We start from the raw sequence: 18,370 nt of genomic DNA on the forward strand, positions 1-18,370 counted from the left end.
TTACTGTGAGTTCCCAATCAAACTACCCGTCTGAAATGACTTTCACGTTGTGACTTGAGTATTAAAAAAACTGAGTGGCTGTGTCTTTGAAAAAAGAATTGAAAAAAGTTTATTATCGATCGAAAAAACCGGGAAAAAAGGGGTTGTCGACACACTAATGGTGGGTTTAGACAGAACATTTAACTGGAACATTAGTGTTAGTGTTTTTAGAAAATATACAGCATAAAATTCAATGAGTTGGTTTATACAGATTTAGCATTAGTGTTATCTGTAACATGTGACCTTGAAAGTATTTAATTTTTAATCCATACCACTAAATCTAAATTTTACTTCAATGACGTACGCACATTAGCGTTTATTTTACAATTTTACTGTCATTTTAACAACATAACCCTAAAAAAATACATTTTGGTTGATGTGTTCGGGTCAGGGTTCACTGTTTTTGAATTTGTAAAAGTTTATAATAATGGATGACAAAAGATTCAATGATATTGAATTGATTGAATTAGTGAGACAATTCAGCTGCTTGTGGGATTCACGAATGTCTACTTATAAGAACAAAAACATTAAGGAAAACGCCTGGACATGCATAAGCGAAATAATGGGATTCTCAATAGATGCTTGCCAATCTAGATGGTTAACTCTAAGGCAACGTTTCGCTAAAGAAAAAAGGGAATGGCAGTCTGTCCCATCAAGAAGTGGTGCTGATGTATCAAACAAATGGCCACTTTTTGAATTATTATTTTTTGTAGACAATATAGTAAAACCAAGAAAGTAAGTTAAAAACACTACTGTGACAAAACTATTAATTACTCACTTTCTTTGAATTTTTACAGGACTGAGGGAAACATTAAGACTAAAGCTTTTGCCAGCAGCTCGTTAACATCACCTGCAGAAAGCAGTAGTTGTTCGGCACATTGGGATACATTCCAGGAAATCTTGTTGCCAGAGTCACCAAAGGAAGCACAAGACCCTATATTCTTAAGCGACAATGAACAAGTTGAAAACAATTCTACAAAAAAAAATATCTCAAGCAGTACATTGACCATGAAACGAAAACTGCAAGAACTGAAACAAGATATACCACAAAAATTAAAATTGAAAAAAAAGATTGTACACTGCAATGCTTAGCAAAAGCATTGACAATGCTTTCGAAAAACTAAACCAGCTCGTTGATGTTCAGCCTACCAGGGAAGTTCCAAAAGAGTTGGAAAATACTAATTATTCGTTTGGGCTTACCATAGCTCTGATGTTAGAAGAACTGGAACCCCAACAACAACTGATTATGAGGAAGAAAATTATGAAGCTCTGGGCAGAGAGTGATGTGTGAAACTGTGAAGAGTAGATGTATTTATTGATAAAAAAATTTTGATAGACAACTGACAGTTTAAGTTTATTTATTTTCATAATAAATACAATTTTAAACAGGAATTGAACCTTGTAACACGTTTTCCATTTGCCATGGAACACTTTCAACATCTGAAACAAAATAATCTGCCAACACATCTCTTGTTTCTTGATAGGTTCGTTTGCAGTTACTGGTTCTACTAAGTGCAACAGATGTTAGGCCTGTTCCTAAATCATGGAGGAGGCGAACTCCGTAACGATGTAGGACATAGAAAACGCATAGAAATAGACAAGAAAGAAAATTTCTTTCTATTAACTGTTGGTACTCTCTAAGCTATTTTCTATCACATTCGGCTGACACCGTCAACAGAAAACGGAAAGCTATCGGTCCTAAAAACATTGACTAATTCCTAGTAATAAATCTAGGGCTTTTACTTGTTTCCTCGTATTCAGGGTTAATGACAAGTATCAATGACAATATTTTGAATAATTCTACGTTTTTTGATTCTTCTCTCAGTATTTAATCATATTGTTACGGTCTGGACCTACTATGCTCGATAGTTCTTAACGGGCGCTCGCTTCGGGATGAAACCGATGCGCCGCAATATCTGGCCGGGCGCGTATTAAAGTAGGCCACAGTTAGGAAGCGCTACCTGGAAAATTCTTGAATGGTCAAGGCAACCCGCGAAGCGTTTCGCGGTCATTCTAGAACGTGGTTTGCGAATATAAAAGACGCGGTGTCAACCGTAGTAGTAGTGAATTTGGGAACGCGGTTAAGTTTAAATAGCGAAGTAATTGTGGAATTGTAGTAGTGTTTTTAGTAGCTGTGTTAATTATTGTACGGAGTGTTTTAACGTGTTAATAAATTTATTAATTGTTCAGTTAAATTGACTTTGTGTGAACCCACGGGAAAATCGTAACAATTGGTGTCAGAAGTGCGATCAGACTTTAGTGCGACGTGAATTGGAACTAAACTTCGGGTTAGAGACTTGTGTTCAGAACCGGACTAGAGATTTTCGGAACAGTGGTGTGTTAAATTTATTTTATGCCAATAACAAGACGTCAAAGTGCAAACATGGAGGCCCAACTTGCAGCTATTATGGCAATGCTTGGAAAACAAGAAGAGATTCGACAGCAAGACAAAGAAGAACAAGAAAGGATTCGACAAGAACAAGAAAGGATTCGACAACAAGACAAAGAAGAACAAGAAAGGATTCGACAACAAGACAAGGAAGAACAAGAAAGGATTCGACAACAAGAGAAGGAAGAACAAGAAAGGATTCGACAACAAGAAAAGGAAGAACAAGAAAGGATTCGACAACAAGAAAAGGAAGAACAAGAAAGAATTCGTCAACATGGATTTTCTTTTGATCCCGAGCAAAATATCCTAAGGTTTGGAAGTGAAGAGTTCATCCTGTCAACCAGTCACCGCTGTGAGTCACCCATTAATGTTTTGGCATCTCAGACAGTAAAAATAAGCGGCAATTCCGAGCAAATAATTATTGGACAATTGGAGCAGAATTCTGGGAGCTGTGTTGGACTTGTACGAAACCCGGACCGACCAGGAAGATGCCTCATTGGGAAATCACTTGTAAATGGAGGAAGTGAAGTCCCAATAAGAGTTGCAAACATTTTTCCAGACGACGTCAAAATCAACAAAGGCGAAATTATTGCGGTATTCGAGCCTGTAGTCAAAATAACCAATTGCGATGGGTTACCAGAACAGGAGCAGCAGTTGGGGGAAAACAAGCTCTTAAATGAACTTGAAAAGACCTGGAAACATCTGTCAACACCACAACTGAAGAAGGCTCGGAAACTGATTTTGGACCATGCTAGCATATTTGGAACACCGAACAATATGGGAAAAACTACCATTGTAAAACACCGAATTAACACCGGCAATGCACAACCGATTCGACAACCACCTAGGAGACTACCAATAGCCAAACAACAGGAAGTGCAGGAATTAGTGGACAGGATGCTTGACGACGGAGTTATAGAAGAATCCTGCAGCCCTTGGTCATCACCTGTTGTTCTGGTCACTAAGAAAGATGGATCAAGCAGATTTTGTGTAGATTACCGAAAACTGAATGACGTGACCAAAAAGGACAGCTATCCACTTCCCCGTATCGACGACACACTGACGACTTTGGCAGGATCCTGTTGGTTTTCTACTTTAGATTTGAAGAGTGGGTACTGGCAAGTTGGCATTGAGGAGCAAGATAAGGAGAAGACTGCTTTTTCTGCTGGAAATGGGCTGTACCAATTCAATGTGATGCCCTTCGGACTTTGTAATGCTCCTGCTACGTTTGAAAGACTAATGGAAATTGTGCTTCGTGGCCTTAACTGGAAGACTTGCTTGGTTTATCTGGACGATATCATGGTGATGGGAAAAACTTTTGAAGAACATCTGGACAACTTGCAAGAAGTATTTGCTAGAATAGGTGGTGCCCATCTTCGATTGAACGCCAAAAAGTGTTGGTTCTTCCAAAAGCAAGTCGAATTCCTTGGGCATGTGGTGACGGTCGACGGAATCCAGACGGACGACAAGAAGATCCAAGCAATTAGAGAATGGCCAGTACCAAAGGATAAACACGAACTCAGAAGCTTTCTAGGACTTGCCACCTACTACAGACGGTTTGTGGAAGGATTTGCCAACATCGCAGCTCCGCTACATCAACGTACTGAGGACAAAACACCCTACTGTTGGAATACCCAATGTGATCAGGCGTTCAGAAGATTAAAGGCCTCACTTTGCTCCAGTCCCATCCTCAGTTATCCACAACCAAAAGGAAAGTTCATTTTTAGACACAGATGCCAGTAATTCTGGTATTGGAGCTGTATTGTCTCAAGTCCAAAACGGAGAAGAACATGTCATAGAATACTTCAGTAGGAAACTTACCAAAGCAGAACGGAACTACTGTGTAACGAGAAAAGAGCTACTGGCAATAGTAAAATCAGTCGATCACTTTCACAAGTACTTGTACGGACAGGAATTTTTGATAAGGACTGACCATGCGGCACTCAAGTGGCTCCTCGGAATGAAACAACCGGAAGGACAAGTAGCAAGATGGCTTGAAAAACTCCAGCAGTATAATTTCAACATCAAGCATCGACCCGGAAAGCTGCATAATAACGCAGATGCTCTATCAAGAAGACCTTGCGCCGAAGAATGCAAACATTGCCAGAAAGCGGAACAACGTGAGGGAGTTGTGTCCATCAGAATGGTTCAGCTGAAGACCGATGATGAATGGAGTCAGGAAGGATCAACTAGAAGACAGCGACATAGGCCCATTGTTGTTGAGAAAGGAACAAAGCGAGCCAAGACCAACATGGCAAGACATCTCTAGCAAAGGCCTGACGTTCAAAGCACTTTGGGCTCAGTGGGACTCGCTTGTGGTTGAAGGCGGCTTGCTAAAAAGAGCTTGGGAGAGTGCCGATGGAAAAGAGATAAGGAAGCAGCTGGTAGTTCCCAGAGGAAGGGTCGACCACGTACTGGAGGAAATGCACAATGGAAAGACTGGTGCTCATTTGGGAGTAAATAAGACTTTGGACAAAATCCGGCAACGCTTTTACTGGGTGAACTACTGCCAAGACGTGAAATCATGGTGTCGACAATGTTCCATTTGTGCAGCCAGCCACGGACCACAGACGAGATCCCGGGGACCTATGAAGCAGTACAACGTAGGATTGCCGTTCGAACGTTTAGCCATAGACGTTGCTGGGCCTTTTCCTGAGACCAACAGAGGCAACAAGTACATTCTTGTTGCCATGGATTACTTTAGCAAATGGCCTGAGGTGTTTGCGATTCCAAATCAAGAAGCCAGCACAGTCGCTGATATTCTCGTCGAAAATGTCTTCAGTAGATTTGGTGTGCCGTTGGAGTTACACTCTGATCAGGGACGAAACTTTGAGTCCAAGCTCTTTCAGAGGCTCTGTGACCTGCTAGGCATTAGGAAGACCCGAACAACGCCGCTTCATCCTCAGTCGGATGGCATGGTCGAGAGATTTAATAAGACCATAGAGCAACATCTCTCAAAGGTTGTTGATCAGCATCAGAAAGATTGGGACCAGCATATTCCGCTCTTCTTGATGGCTTATAGAGCAGCAGTCCACAACTCAACGGGACAGTCACCATCTAAAGTTCTGTTTGGTCGAGAACTGCGACTTCCATGTGATGTGGTGTTCGGATCTCCAACAGGCCAGAGCACAAACATTGAGAACTACGTTGACGAGTTGCAAGACAGATTACTGAACGTCCATGATCTGGTCAGGGAAAGTCTGAATCTAACTAGCGACAAGATGAAAGCTCGTTATGATCTGAGGGCCAATTCGGGAGGGTTCCAGAAGGATGACAAAGTTTGGTTGTTTAACCCTCAGAGGAAGAAAGGCAAATCACCAAAATTAACACCTGTTTGGGAGGGACCTTACAATGTGGTAAAAAGGTTAAACGATGTCGTGTACAGAGTCCAACGCAGCCCCAAAGCCAAGATGAAAATTGTCCATCTGGACAGACTAAAGAAATACCACGGATTAGATGAAGCGGATCGGGACGATCAGCTTTAAGAGGGGGGCAGTGTTACGGTCTGGACCTACTATGCTCGACAGTTCTTAACGGGCGCTCGCTTCGGGATGAAACCGATGCGCCGCAATATCTGGCCGGGCGCGTATTAAAGTAGGCCACAGTTAGGAAGCGCTACCTGGAAAATTCTTGAATGGTCAAGGCAACCCGCGAAGCGTTTCGCGGTCATTCTAGAACGTGGTTTGCGAATATAAAAGACGCGGTGTCAACCGTAGTAGTAGTGAATTTGGGAACGCGGTTAAGTTTAAATAGCGAAGTAATTGTGGAATTGTAGTAGTGTTTTTAGTAGCTGTGTTAATTATTGTACGGAGTGTTTTAACGTGTTAATAAATTTATTAATTGTTCAGTTAAATTGACTTTGTGTGAACCTACGGGAAAATCGTAACAATATATTTCAAAGATTGCATTCTAAAATAGTCCGTTTTGTTCCCATTATTGTTGTTGTATTTATTGTAGTTCTGTCGTCAGTTTCTTATTTAGACCTAATTAATATTTCTCAGTTCCTTGTAAACATGCTACCAATTGTTATGCATTTTGTGAAGGTAGTAGGATGGGACTTTAGGATGTGTTGATGGAACTCATATAGCCATAACACAACCATTCCATCATCAGCTTACACCTCACAGCTTACCCATCAACAGCTTACACCTCAAAAACAACAACTAATAGATGCATTAACACTTTTACTAAAAACTCAAAAACAATGTAAGGGGGGTGCAAACACAACCAATTGGTCCCCAACACAACCTTATTATTGACACAAAGGAAAAGAAAGATTGACAAATACAAAATTTCATAGCTCCAAGAGAGATAAATTCATAGCAAGACCTCATTTGGTCTTTCTATTTTACACAACCCGAATAGCTACGTTGAGTGCCGATCTTCGCCAATCGAAACGTAGAGAGTACCATATATTACAATAGAGAAGAGTTTTCTACGATAGCAAAGAAATTTCCTTGCTATTCGTTACAGAGTTCGCCTTCAGATCTCCAGGAACCCAAAATCCAACTGGCCATTTTCATCAATAAAATCTGTATAACCAGTGGGGCAATACTTTCTTTGTTCTGCAGGAAGACCCATATTGTTTTGTAAAAAATTGTGTAATACTACTGTAGCTTTGACAATTTTATCACACATTTCAACATTTGTCATGAGAGGACTTTTTAATATTCTCCACCTCTGCACTAGAATTCCAAATGTGTTTTCTATGGTTTTTCTAGCTCGAGAAAGTCTATAATTAAAAATTAAATATGTTTTTCTGTCACCAAGAAACTGACCTGCATATGGACGCATTATTCTGCTATGCAACGGAAAGGCTTGATCAGCAACCATAAAATGTTGCAAAGGTATTTGTGACTTTGGTAAATTTTTAGCAGAAGGCAAGTTTAACTGATCATTTAATAAACTCTGTCCAAATCCACTTTCTTTAAAAACAACACTGTCATGGTTAGAGCCATATCCACCTATGTCCACTAGAGTGAATCGATATTGGAAGTCACATGCTGCCATCAAGACAATACTAAAATGCTTCTTGTAATTGAAGAATTGTGATCCAGAAAATTTTGGGCATTGTATGTTCACATGTTTTCCATCAATAGCTCCTACACAATTAGGTATATTCCATCTAACTTCAGTGTCATTGTTAGCCTATGTGCTGGAGATAAAGGATTTTTTGTGACATCTTTTTGTAGGGCCAATTGAACAATCTCAAGGAGGTAGTTGAACAAGTCAGGTGTCATCCATGTATATTTAAAATACTGTTCAAAATCCCTCTCTTTATTAAGCATATCATTAACTAGAGATGCAAAATGTCCATGCTGATCTCGATTTTGTTTTCTATTAATTGGTCTTGCCTTAAATCTCTGACTCTTCGACTCTGACTTTTCTTCAATTCAGTGAAAACTTGACAAGAAGAGAGCAACAATAATGTTGCCAACAATATACACGCTTTCTTATGATTCCGTTGTAACATTTGTTTGAAATATGTAAGGTACCAAATCGGAATAATTAATATTTCAAATAAAAACAAAACAATGTTTATAGGTTAGGTCACGTGGTAATAATCTTTTACATTTGATCTAGGCGCATGCGCAAAATCTTAATGTTAAATGCTGTATAAACCATACCTCATGCACTAATACTAAATTTAATTTTAACACTAAATTTGCTAATGTTAAATTTCTGTCTAAACCCACTATTAAACTTGATTTCAAAATGTAATTTAAATGTTAATCAATTGTTAAATTTAATTTAGACAGTTGAAAAGCTGAAATTCTAAAATACATGTTGTGTGGCGTTAATAATACAATTTTAAGCATGCAACACTGTAAAAGCCAGTTGACACCTGTTGAAAACAGTCATGTGACCTTAAAAATGTAGTTTAAATGTTGCAAAATTGGTAAATTATTATAATAATTTGTAACGAATATTGTTACAACTCAATATCATGTAACAAAGATTTCACCATAATAATTACATGTGCCTATGCAGTTCTGTTCATTTTTCATTCAATTTTGTTATATTAATACACTACAGTTTGAAATATACAGACAATGCCTCAAAATACTCTCTAATGCCTTGTAATACCTCACAATGCTTTGTAATAATGGGAAAGTGCCTCATAATACCTCAAGTGTGTACACCAAATTACTTCGGTCATTTGACCCCTTGGGTTTTTGACATTTATTTGAAAACATTTGAATATTAGTATGGAGTATGTTGCATAAAATATGTTAAGAATTGTTTCTAGAATCCAAAACCTCGTTCAAAAATAAAAACATAAGGTTCAAAGTGTTTTTGCTAAAGTGTATAATGATGATTATTGTGTTAAACATAAAACGATAATGAAAACTGTAATGCTTTTCATTTGAATGTTAATTTAAGTAAAATCACTATACTGACCTTAAAACTTTCTTTTTATCAACTGTTCTAATATAAGTAGTTAAACCCATTGCACACAATTTCACTCTCCAACTTGATTGATATGTTGCACCTTCTATTGGTTCCTCCTTCCTGGCTTAGGTGAATTTATTCATAAAGGTTGTGTTTTTTCATCCACATGGTAAAGTAGTCAAGTATTCAGCATATACTGGATATAGATCTGTGAAATAGGCCCAATTTGTTACTTGAACCACCCTTAAAAAATGTCGTATACTAGAAAAATTTGTAGTAAGGATGCATGACTGCATGGACATGAACATGGTTTATTAAGGTTAGGTATGAAATCTTACCTGTGCCAGTAGGCCTTGTATTCATTATGACCATTGAAAAATACACATTTATGTACTTGACTTTAATTCATAATCTTCACCAATTATTGGATTGTTGTAATAAAAATACAATATTTCAGCTGCATGCATCCACTACAAAAGTAAAATGACAAGTGGTGTCGACATTTTTTGACATTACAACACAACATATCCAAGATGGCCTTCTCAGCGGAACTTGATTTCTTAAAGCGATACGCCGGGTGACGTCACAGTGGATGCTCGGGTGTACAATATTCACTTAGTACCCAAGGGATTGCAAGTGTTGTATGTAGTCCATCTTCACAGAGTGGAGGCATTACTTTCCTTCTGAGATATATTTATTTATAGAAAGGGGTAAGTTCGATTAATCGAAATATCTAAAAATTTAGATTCAGTAAGTATTGATGCTTAACATGCTTTTATATAAAGCTACATACCTATACTCGTAGGACATACTAGCTTGAACTAGAGCATTTATGAGCAATGCAGTTTACTGAAGCACCTAATAAAAAAAAGGGCAAAAGTGCTCTAATGCAATCTTATAGAGAATTTCATTCTCTACAACACTTCTGATTACACTTTTTTGATATTTCTTTCAAATAACGGCGTTATGCACTCGTTTCTTTTTTTAAAACAGTTTTTAAGGAATATCCCCCTCAAATGACCTTTTAGGGCAAAAGTGCCCTGACGCAATCTTGTAGAGAATCTAATTCTCTAAAACTCCTCTAATTACACTTTTTATATTTCTTTCAAATAACGGAGTTATGCACTCGTTTCTTTTTTAAAAGAGTTTTTAAGTAATATTCCCCTCAAATGACCTTTTAGGGCAAAAGTGCCCAGATGCGATCTTGTAAAGAATTTCATTCTCTACAACTCCTCTTATTACACTTTTTTGATATTTCTTTCAAATAACGGAGTTATTCACTCGTTTCTTTTTTTAAAACAGTTTTGTAGGAATATTTCCCTCAAATGACCTTTTACGGCAAAACTGCTCTGATGCAATCTTGTAGAGAATTTCATTTTCTACAACTCCTCTTATAACACTTTTTAAATATTTCTATCAAATACCGGAGTTATGCAGTCGATTCATTTTTTAAAACAGTTTTGAGGGAATATCTCCCTCAAATGACTTGCTAAAGAAATTTGGCAATGGTGCGAATTGCGAAAAGTTTATATATTTGCGTCGTATCTTCAAGGGAGAATTGTGAGGCTGATCAGGAGTCGCGTATTCTGGAAATCGAAACAGAGTGGACGTTACAGGATACAGGTTTTACACTCATTTGTAAACATTATTTTTTGCCTAAAGTAGACTTATTTGCGTCTAGGACAAATCACAAATGCACCAGATTTGTATCCTGGATGCGCGATCCTGAAGCCTGGGCTATTGATGCTTTTACCTTAGATTGGGGCAATCTTAAGTTTTACGCGTTTCCTCCATTTGTTTTAATTTTGCGGGTGATTCAGAAAATTATTGATAGTGAGGCGGAGGGCTTAGTAGTGGTACCCAGATGGACGTCACAACCCTGGTACCCTGTTTTCCTTTCTTTATTGTTAAAGCCACCGCTAATTTTACACCCGAGTAAGAACTTACTTTCTTTTAATAGAACACCTCATCCTCTATGGCGATCTCTTACCCTGGTAGTCGGGCACTTATCAGCGAAGCTTTGAAGTTAAACAGCGTGCCTGAAGTAGGTGACCTGGTGGTTTGCCAATCCAGGAATATTAACGGGTTTTTAGTTACTGTCCCTTTATTATTAGAATTTCTTACAATACATTATCAGAAGGGTTTGTCTTATGGATCACTTAATAGCTATCGCTCCGCAATAGCGCAGATTGCAAGATTTGACATTGCCGAGGAGATTAGAGTAAAAATATTTTTTAAGGGAGTATATGGACACCGACGGAGCCTGCCAAGGTACAGCTCCACTTGGGATCTTGCTTTGGTATTAAACTTTATTAGGACACTTTCGCCTATAGACATGTCCTTAGACATTTTGTCTCAGAAATTAGTGGTTCTCTTAGCTTTGGCCACAGGGCAAAGAGCGCAGCCTCTGACCGCTATCGATAATAAGAAATAATATAGGAACATCATTGTTACTTCAGATTTGATAACAATTAATATAACAAAGCGGTTAAAATCCTCAGGTCGAACCCGACCGCAACCCACCTTATTATTGCCATTTTTTAAGCAGGATCCCAGAGTGTGTGTAGCATCGACGGTCTTAGCTGGATAGGACTGAGGTTTTGCGTAGTGATATTAAAGAATTATTTATAACTTATAAGAAACCTTACAAGGTTGCTTCTACGCAGACTGTCTGCCGTTGGATAATAGTATATTATAAACCTAGGGACTAATTGATTAATTTAATAAAAAAAAATAAAAATTAATAAAAAAAAATTTAAAAAAAAAAAAAAATTAAAAATTAATTTTTTTATTTTGGTCACAGCTATTTGAAAGCACTATAGATCCAGTGGCGTAGTAATTTTTTCAATAAAAAAATTGCTAATAAAAATTCTCCATTTTCTATCAAGAAAAAGTATCGTAATAAGACCTGAAAACTGAAATAAATATTTAAAATTTTCTCCCGTAATAGACATTTCATTCCTAATTATTTCAAAAAAAAAATCCGTTAATAACCTAAAATTTTATAGGGATGTTCCCATTCTAAATGGGTCACACTGTATAATCTGCTTTCCGTTTAATTGCTGCAAATTTCGATTTTTTGTCTTTAAACATCTACAATATGAATTCTTATTTATGAAGACGAGGCCAAATATAATTATAAGATCAAACGAACTTACCTAAGTGATGTTCGATCTTAATTATATGTAGGCCTCGTCGAAATAAATAAGACCCTCCCTATTTCCCTGATCCCCTTATTTCAATTTGCGCCAGTAAACTAGATTTCTTTAGATAAATGAGATACCGAGCGCCACCGTAGGCGGACGGGGGTAGGTACCGGGAATATCGATTTTTTATTTCTTTCTTTTAAATGTGTGGCTTGACCCTAGAAGCGGGGTACTACAATATGAATTCTTATTTATTTCGACGAGGCCTACATATAATTAAGATCGAACATCACTTAGGTAAGTTCGTTTGATCTTATAATTATACATCACTAAAATCAGAATAAAACGTACTCTTTGGTGGGCTAAAAACCGAATATGGCGCCCATAAGAAAAAAGAAAGGGTGATGACTGCCAAAAAACGAAACGTCCTGTGGCAAATTTGAATCCATCATCGAATAGCTGGAGAAAAGTGGCAATGAAAAGATGCTTTTAGTTTTGAGATATCTCTTCAAATAAGGTTAGAAATAAATAAAAACAAAAAATCGAGTTTTCAGTTTTTTTCGGATATCTTCGGAAGTACTCGGAAAATCGAAATTTTTAAAACGGCATTTGGTTCAGCTTTGCGCAACTTTGCCCCAATTTAAACTTTTTCATATCTCTTATGGTTTCTGAGATCCCAATGGTGAGGGTCGAATTTGCATTACCTGTATATTGGCTGGACAAAGTGGCATTACGACTTTCTTGTATAGCTCTACGACAGAAATATCTGCGCAATTCATGAAGTTCGGCAGCGAAGCTGGAACAGTAATGTATTTGGACAACCGTATCACTGAAAAAAACCATGGACTTTGATAATTACTTTACAAGTTACCAACTTCTGCAATATTTACAATCCAAATAAATTTTTGCGGGTTAGTTGTAGTGACAATAGATTATAGATCACAACATCAATAAAACTCAACACATTTTTTTTTTGTTTTTAGTTGGGACCATAAGAATCAAACGATTTCAAAATCCTCCGCTTTTGGACGATAAAGAGCTTAAGAAAAAAGGCCGGGTCTCCCACGACACAGCTGTTAGCAGAGATGAAATTGTTATAACCAAATGGTACGACAACAAGCCAGTGTATTTAGCCTCAAATTTTGTTGGAGTCGGGATACAGAACGACTGCAAGCGTTGGGATAAAAAACAAAACACTCACATACAAGTACCCAGACCAGAATCTGTAAGAATATATAACGTAAATATGGGAGGTGTGGATAAGGCCGACTTGTTGTTGCGATTGTATCGATCCCATGTAATCTAGAAAATGGACACTTGGAATGATCTCCCATGCATTTGACGTTGTACTTGTTAACTCTTGGCTAGAGTATAGAAAAAAAAAACGAATCTTTGGGTATAAGAAGAAGCAAAACTTACGATCTTTTTCAATTTCGTCATAAAGTTGCCGAAAAACTTGTATATATCGCAGTCATCCAAACGAGGTAGGCCAAGCTTACAAAACGGCATTGAAAAACCTTCTCCAAAACTGCAAAAAGTTGAAAGTAAACCAGTAAAAGAAAAAAGACTAGATGGAGTTGATCATTATCCATTATATGATGACAAGCCCAATGGCCAGGTGCAAGTTGCCAGGCTGTTCTTCAAAAACACATGTTTATTGTGTAAAATGTGAATTGCATTTGTGCTGCTTTAAGGGTAATAACTGTTTTTATAAGTTTCATAACAAATAAGAGTTTTATAAATAAAATGTCCTCAACGTATATGTATATGAATTTTCCACACAAAGACATATTGTCTTTCGTCGACGGCATGACGTCACGGCCGTAGGAAACCAATTAGGCTAATTCACAAAAAATCATAAAAAAATGAGTATTTTTCCCTCAAAACGCCAAATTTTTTCAAAATGTTTTTAGAAGGGTCATGACTGAAAGGGTTAATATACCGTATTAGTCGTGACCCGACGTCCAATGGACTCAAATTTGTATTCCCCAAAATAGTGCAAATACGAGTAGAAATGCCGTCGCCCCAACGTCGGTTAATCGAACGTTGGATCAACGTCCAAATGCCGTTTGGGCATTATGCATAGTTCTTAGAAAACACATGTGATTAGCATTAATTCTTCGGTATAAATAGGAGCTGAGCAGACACAAAAAGTTAAATTTGCTGTAGGATGTTAATCAGTTGGAAAATAAATTGTACGTTAGATAGATATTACTGCTTGCTGGTCCTTGTTCACTCCCAATGTCAACTTCTGCACAGTTACTCAGTTCGCCATGCGTAGATTGACATTTAAAGGAATGACAATATTTCTAATACTTCAGCATTTAGTTGGAAATTAAATGAAAAGTATTCGCCCAGATATTGTGGATAGAACAATGCTGCATATGGCATAACAGCAAATCGAAATCGCAAATAAAACTACACACCACCCGCGCCCCAATCATTAGTTTATTATTAAAATTTAAAAGAATCCAAGATTGACCTGGATGACCTTTTTTGCTTCTCGCTTCACCGGGAGAATATCTGTAACAAAAAAAAAATTATCACGAGAATATAAGAAATGTCAATGTGTTTTAAGTTTTAACTCGGTTTTAACCAATGTTAGCTGAAGCTTGAATTTATATTGTAGCATAAAATCAGTATAAAAATTCATTATACATTGAATTACCATTCAATCTAGCACACAGGTGGTCTATTTCTGACCATAAACAAGTTTAGAAACGTATGAAAATTATACGCACAGTTGCGAAGAAGGTATTTACCATACACATCTGTTCGCATGTTTTCGTATACGTAACTTAACGTATAATATCAGAAATTTACTGACTTTAAAAAAAATTATTTTATGCAAAACACGTATTTGTTAGCGCACGAGAAAACCCACCAGTTAAAAACAGCGCATGGGAAATGCTTCCAGCGTCCTCACGGAAAAGGTACATTTTTTCAAACAATTCAACCAAAAAATAGATAGTTTTCAGACTAGTAAGAATAATGAAAAAAAACCTTTCCTACTCAGGTGCGGTAAATGCACTTTTACACACTTATTTGAGTGCGGGAAAGAGTACTTTTTCGCACCGGATGCGGTAAAGTTACTTTACGGCATTGCAAAATTAATTTACAATAAATGTAAAATTTTAAAGGTGTCCAAGAGCACCCTGGACATAGGAGATTAACATGGGAAAACGGTTTTGATTTTTTTGAAAAATCGTAATAATGAAAGTTGTAGTACCTATCACGGACTAGTTTTGTGTATTTTTTTCGGATCTCTAACTTGAGCCCTTTCATCGTAAAACACGAACAAAAATGAGAAAATTTAATCATTTGACCTGCACTGTATAGGCGGTTGTCGGGCAACCGGTAAACAGGCCATTGTTGCTATTGAAGGTAGCTTTTAAAAATATTTTTAAGATGTACCGGTTGTCCCAAATGCAGAAAAACTATCAAAGTCATGTTTTTTCAAATGGAACACCTAGTATATTACTTTATTTTCAGAATCTACGTTGAAAATAAAAATTAATTGAAGTTCATTGATGTTTGATAGGTCTATACTTTACAGTTCCTCAGATATTCCTGAATTTGTAAATATGTAGAACAAATATTAACATTTAAACATTCAACCCTCCTTTGAGATTTATTGACCAATATTGGTTTGGGCGCTGATAACAGATTAAGTTTTATGATCTAAAAGTAATAAATTGTCTAGCTCATACAGGGGGTCTCAAAAAATTTAATCAAAAACTACAATTTTGAAGTAGTATAAACTTGCCAAAATTAAATGGAACCCCACCAATTTTATGGTTACAAGTTACAATATATGCAAAATTTAATTACCTATCGAAAATTAGGTTTCATACCGCTAATGGGCCTGTCCCACAATTTTTTTTTATTTCATAACTACAAAGACGGATTGAAAATATTATACCCTTATTTTTTTGGTTTCAAAAATATTAAGTGTAAATAGAAAAAAAATGATGATCAAAACTACATTAATCTCATGTTTTAAACGCCCGCCGCCGGTGACGTACTACACTATCAACCAATCAGCGACAAGAAATGAAACAGTAGGCGTGCAACAGCCAATAAAATCGCCCAGAATTACGTACGTCACATGCGCGCCAAAACAGATCTTTTAAATTTAATGGACAAATTCAAATTAATGTAGGAACATTTACGACCATAATTTTTTCTTCAAGAATATGAAAAATTAGTTTTTTGATCCTATTCTTTCGATTCCAGTCATTAAAACAAAAATTTATGATATGTGGGATAGGCCCATTGTTAACGTTTTCTTGGAAAATCGACATTTCTTAAACTAGAGCTGACTTTGACTGATTTTTGATATCGTTCAAAGATCACTTGGTATCTTTTCCAATTACATATCTATCGTTCTAATCTGAGTAAAGCTTAGAATAAAATAGTGGCTTAATACTTTGTAAATTTGCTAAACAAGTTACAAAAATAATTCATAAAAATGTTTAAAACGGCGACAATTCGACTACAAACACAAACATACCCGCTCCGTTTGTGAGTCGGTCAGCAACATTATTAAGTATCTTAATGGATATACTCCTAAAAATTTCGCTAATTCGCTAATCTGTGGTCATTTCTCAAGGATATCCAAAATCACTCAAAATCGGTGCGAGTTCGAGAAATGTTGACTTGCCAAGAAAACACGAACAGTTAGCCATAGGAGACCTCTATAATTTTCGATAGATAATTAAATTTTGCATCTACTTTAACCATAAAATGAGCCGTAATACGGCGAAACCGGTCAGAGGATTGGGATTGATAAACAAAAAACAAAACCTCACCATTTTCAACCAATCAGATCGGTGTTTACCGAATGATGCGGCATTAATGGTGCTGTTCCTAGATTTTGGAACGCCATCTGTACTTTCTAACTCATAGAGTTGAGTACAGATGTCACCAGATGTTGCACACAACTATCATTTCTGGCATCCAGTTGACTATACTGGAACGAAGGTTTTGTTCTTTGGTTATCAAGCCCTATAGCCTCTCTGATGAGCCGTAATACGGCGAAACCGGTCAGAGGATTGGGATTGATAAACAAAAAACAAAACCTCACCATTTTCAAACATAGGTTGAGTTGTTCTAAATTTTTACAAAATAACGAATATCTGAGAAACTGTAAAGTTTAGACGTACCAAACCTCAATGTCATTCACACACCTTTTATTTTCAACGTAGATTCTGAAAATCAAATAAAATACTAAGTATTCCATTTGAAAAAATATAACTATGATACTTTTTCTGCATTTGGGACAACCGGTAAATCTTGAAAATATTATTAAAAGATACCTCCAATAGGTCTACTCTACATCAATCCCAGAATTAAAAGTTTGTTGAAAGTGAATACTTTAGTCACAATTTTCCGTGTCGAATATCGTGAATAACCCTGTATAATTTATAAAAAAACAAATGTTTTAATTTTGTATGTCATTCATTAACCACAACAATTTAAAATGTTTATTGTTCAATTGAATTGTTAAAAACAATTTTCAGATTATAGTTTAGTTAAGATAACAAAAAATGCAGGTAAAAGTTAAAAAATATAAATAAATCGCAGACATTTAAATTAGGTAGGTATATGACATATTTCACAAAAGTTGAATTCTAAAAGCTATCCAAAAAATAAGGAGTACACAGGCTGTTCCATTTAAAAAAGTCGAAATTACTTAAGGTGAATCAGTCAACACGGTGTTCCATAATAAATGCGTTATACAGGATGTTTCACGATAAATGCGTCATATTTTAGGGTTTGATTAAACGTCAAAAGATAACTCAATTTGCTATATAAACCATGGTTCAAAGATGTTTCGTTATGTAGATACAGGGTGTTAAAGTTTGGGTAAAAAAATCTAAATTTATTTATTTCATCAATACAATAAGAGATATTTTCATAAAACTTTTTAGGTGCCAACGATAAACTTCGTTTTGCCATTAAAAAATGTATTTTTTATATTTGCCAGTGGCGTCTAATCGAACAAGTTATTGACCATTTTTGCAAAAAAAAATATGTACGCCACTGTTTTTCCATAAAATGCAAATCAGTTCTGAATTCCTTATTCAATTTAACACAGAAAAGGCATCCAGTAACTTTTTGGTACGTCATCTCGTTTTCGAATAAAAAATCATGCAAAAGTACCATTAAAATTAATATTAAATCTTCGAATTTCGTCTCTATTCAATTTTAAAATTTTGATTTATTCAGTTTTTTAATGAAAAAATAAGAAGATATTGCTAGTTCCTATCGAATAATTTTTTTTTTTTAAGGACTAAATTAATAAAAATTTAGATATTGATTAATAAACAGTCGACGATTTAGTATTGATTTTATGGGTACATTTTTATGATTTTCAATTTGTTATTGGAAAACAGAAAGG

The 18,370-nt window shown here is 36.2% G+C and overlaps 1 protein-coding gene across 1 annotated transcript; it reads left to right on the forward strand.

Moving 5' to 3' along the window:
* The first annotated feature begins 113 nt into the window (after nucleotides 1–113).
* Nucleotides 114–13,273, forward strand: LOC145731909 (uncharacterized). Its single transcript, XM_081983900.1, has 4 exons — nucleotides 114–774; nucleotides 837–1,113; nucleotides 1,184–1,319; nucleotides 12,951–13,273. Exons 1-4 carry the CDS (start codon nucleotides 467–469, stop codon nucleotides 13,271–13,273), a joined length of 1,044 nt encoding a protein of 347 aa, XP_081840026.1. The 5' UTR covers nucleotides 114–466.
* The last annotated feature ends 5,097 nt before the right edge of the window (nucleotides 13,274–18,370 follow it).

This window comes from Ips typographus, linkage group LG7, assembly GCF_016097725.1.
Source record: "Ips typographus isolate SLU linkage group LG7, UJ_Ityp_2.0, whole genome shotgun sequence".
In the NCBI taxonomy this organism is placed as follows: domain Eukaryota; kingdom Metazoa; phylum Arthropoda; class Insecta; order Coleoptera; family Curculionidae; genus Ips; species Ips typographus.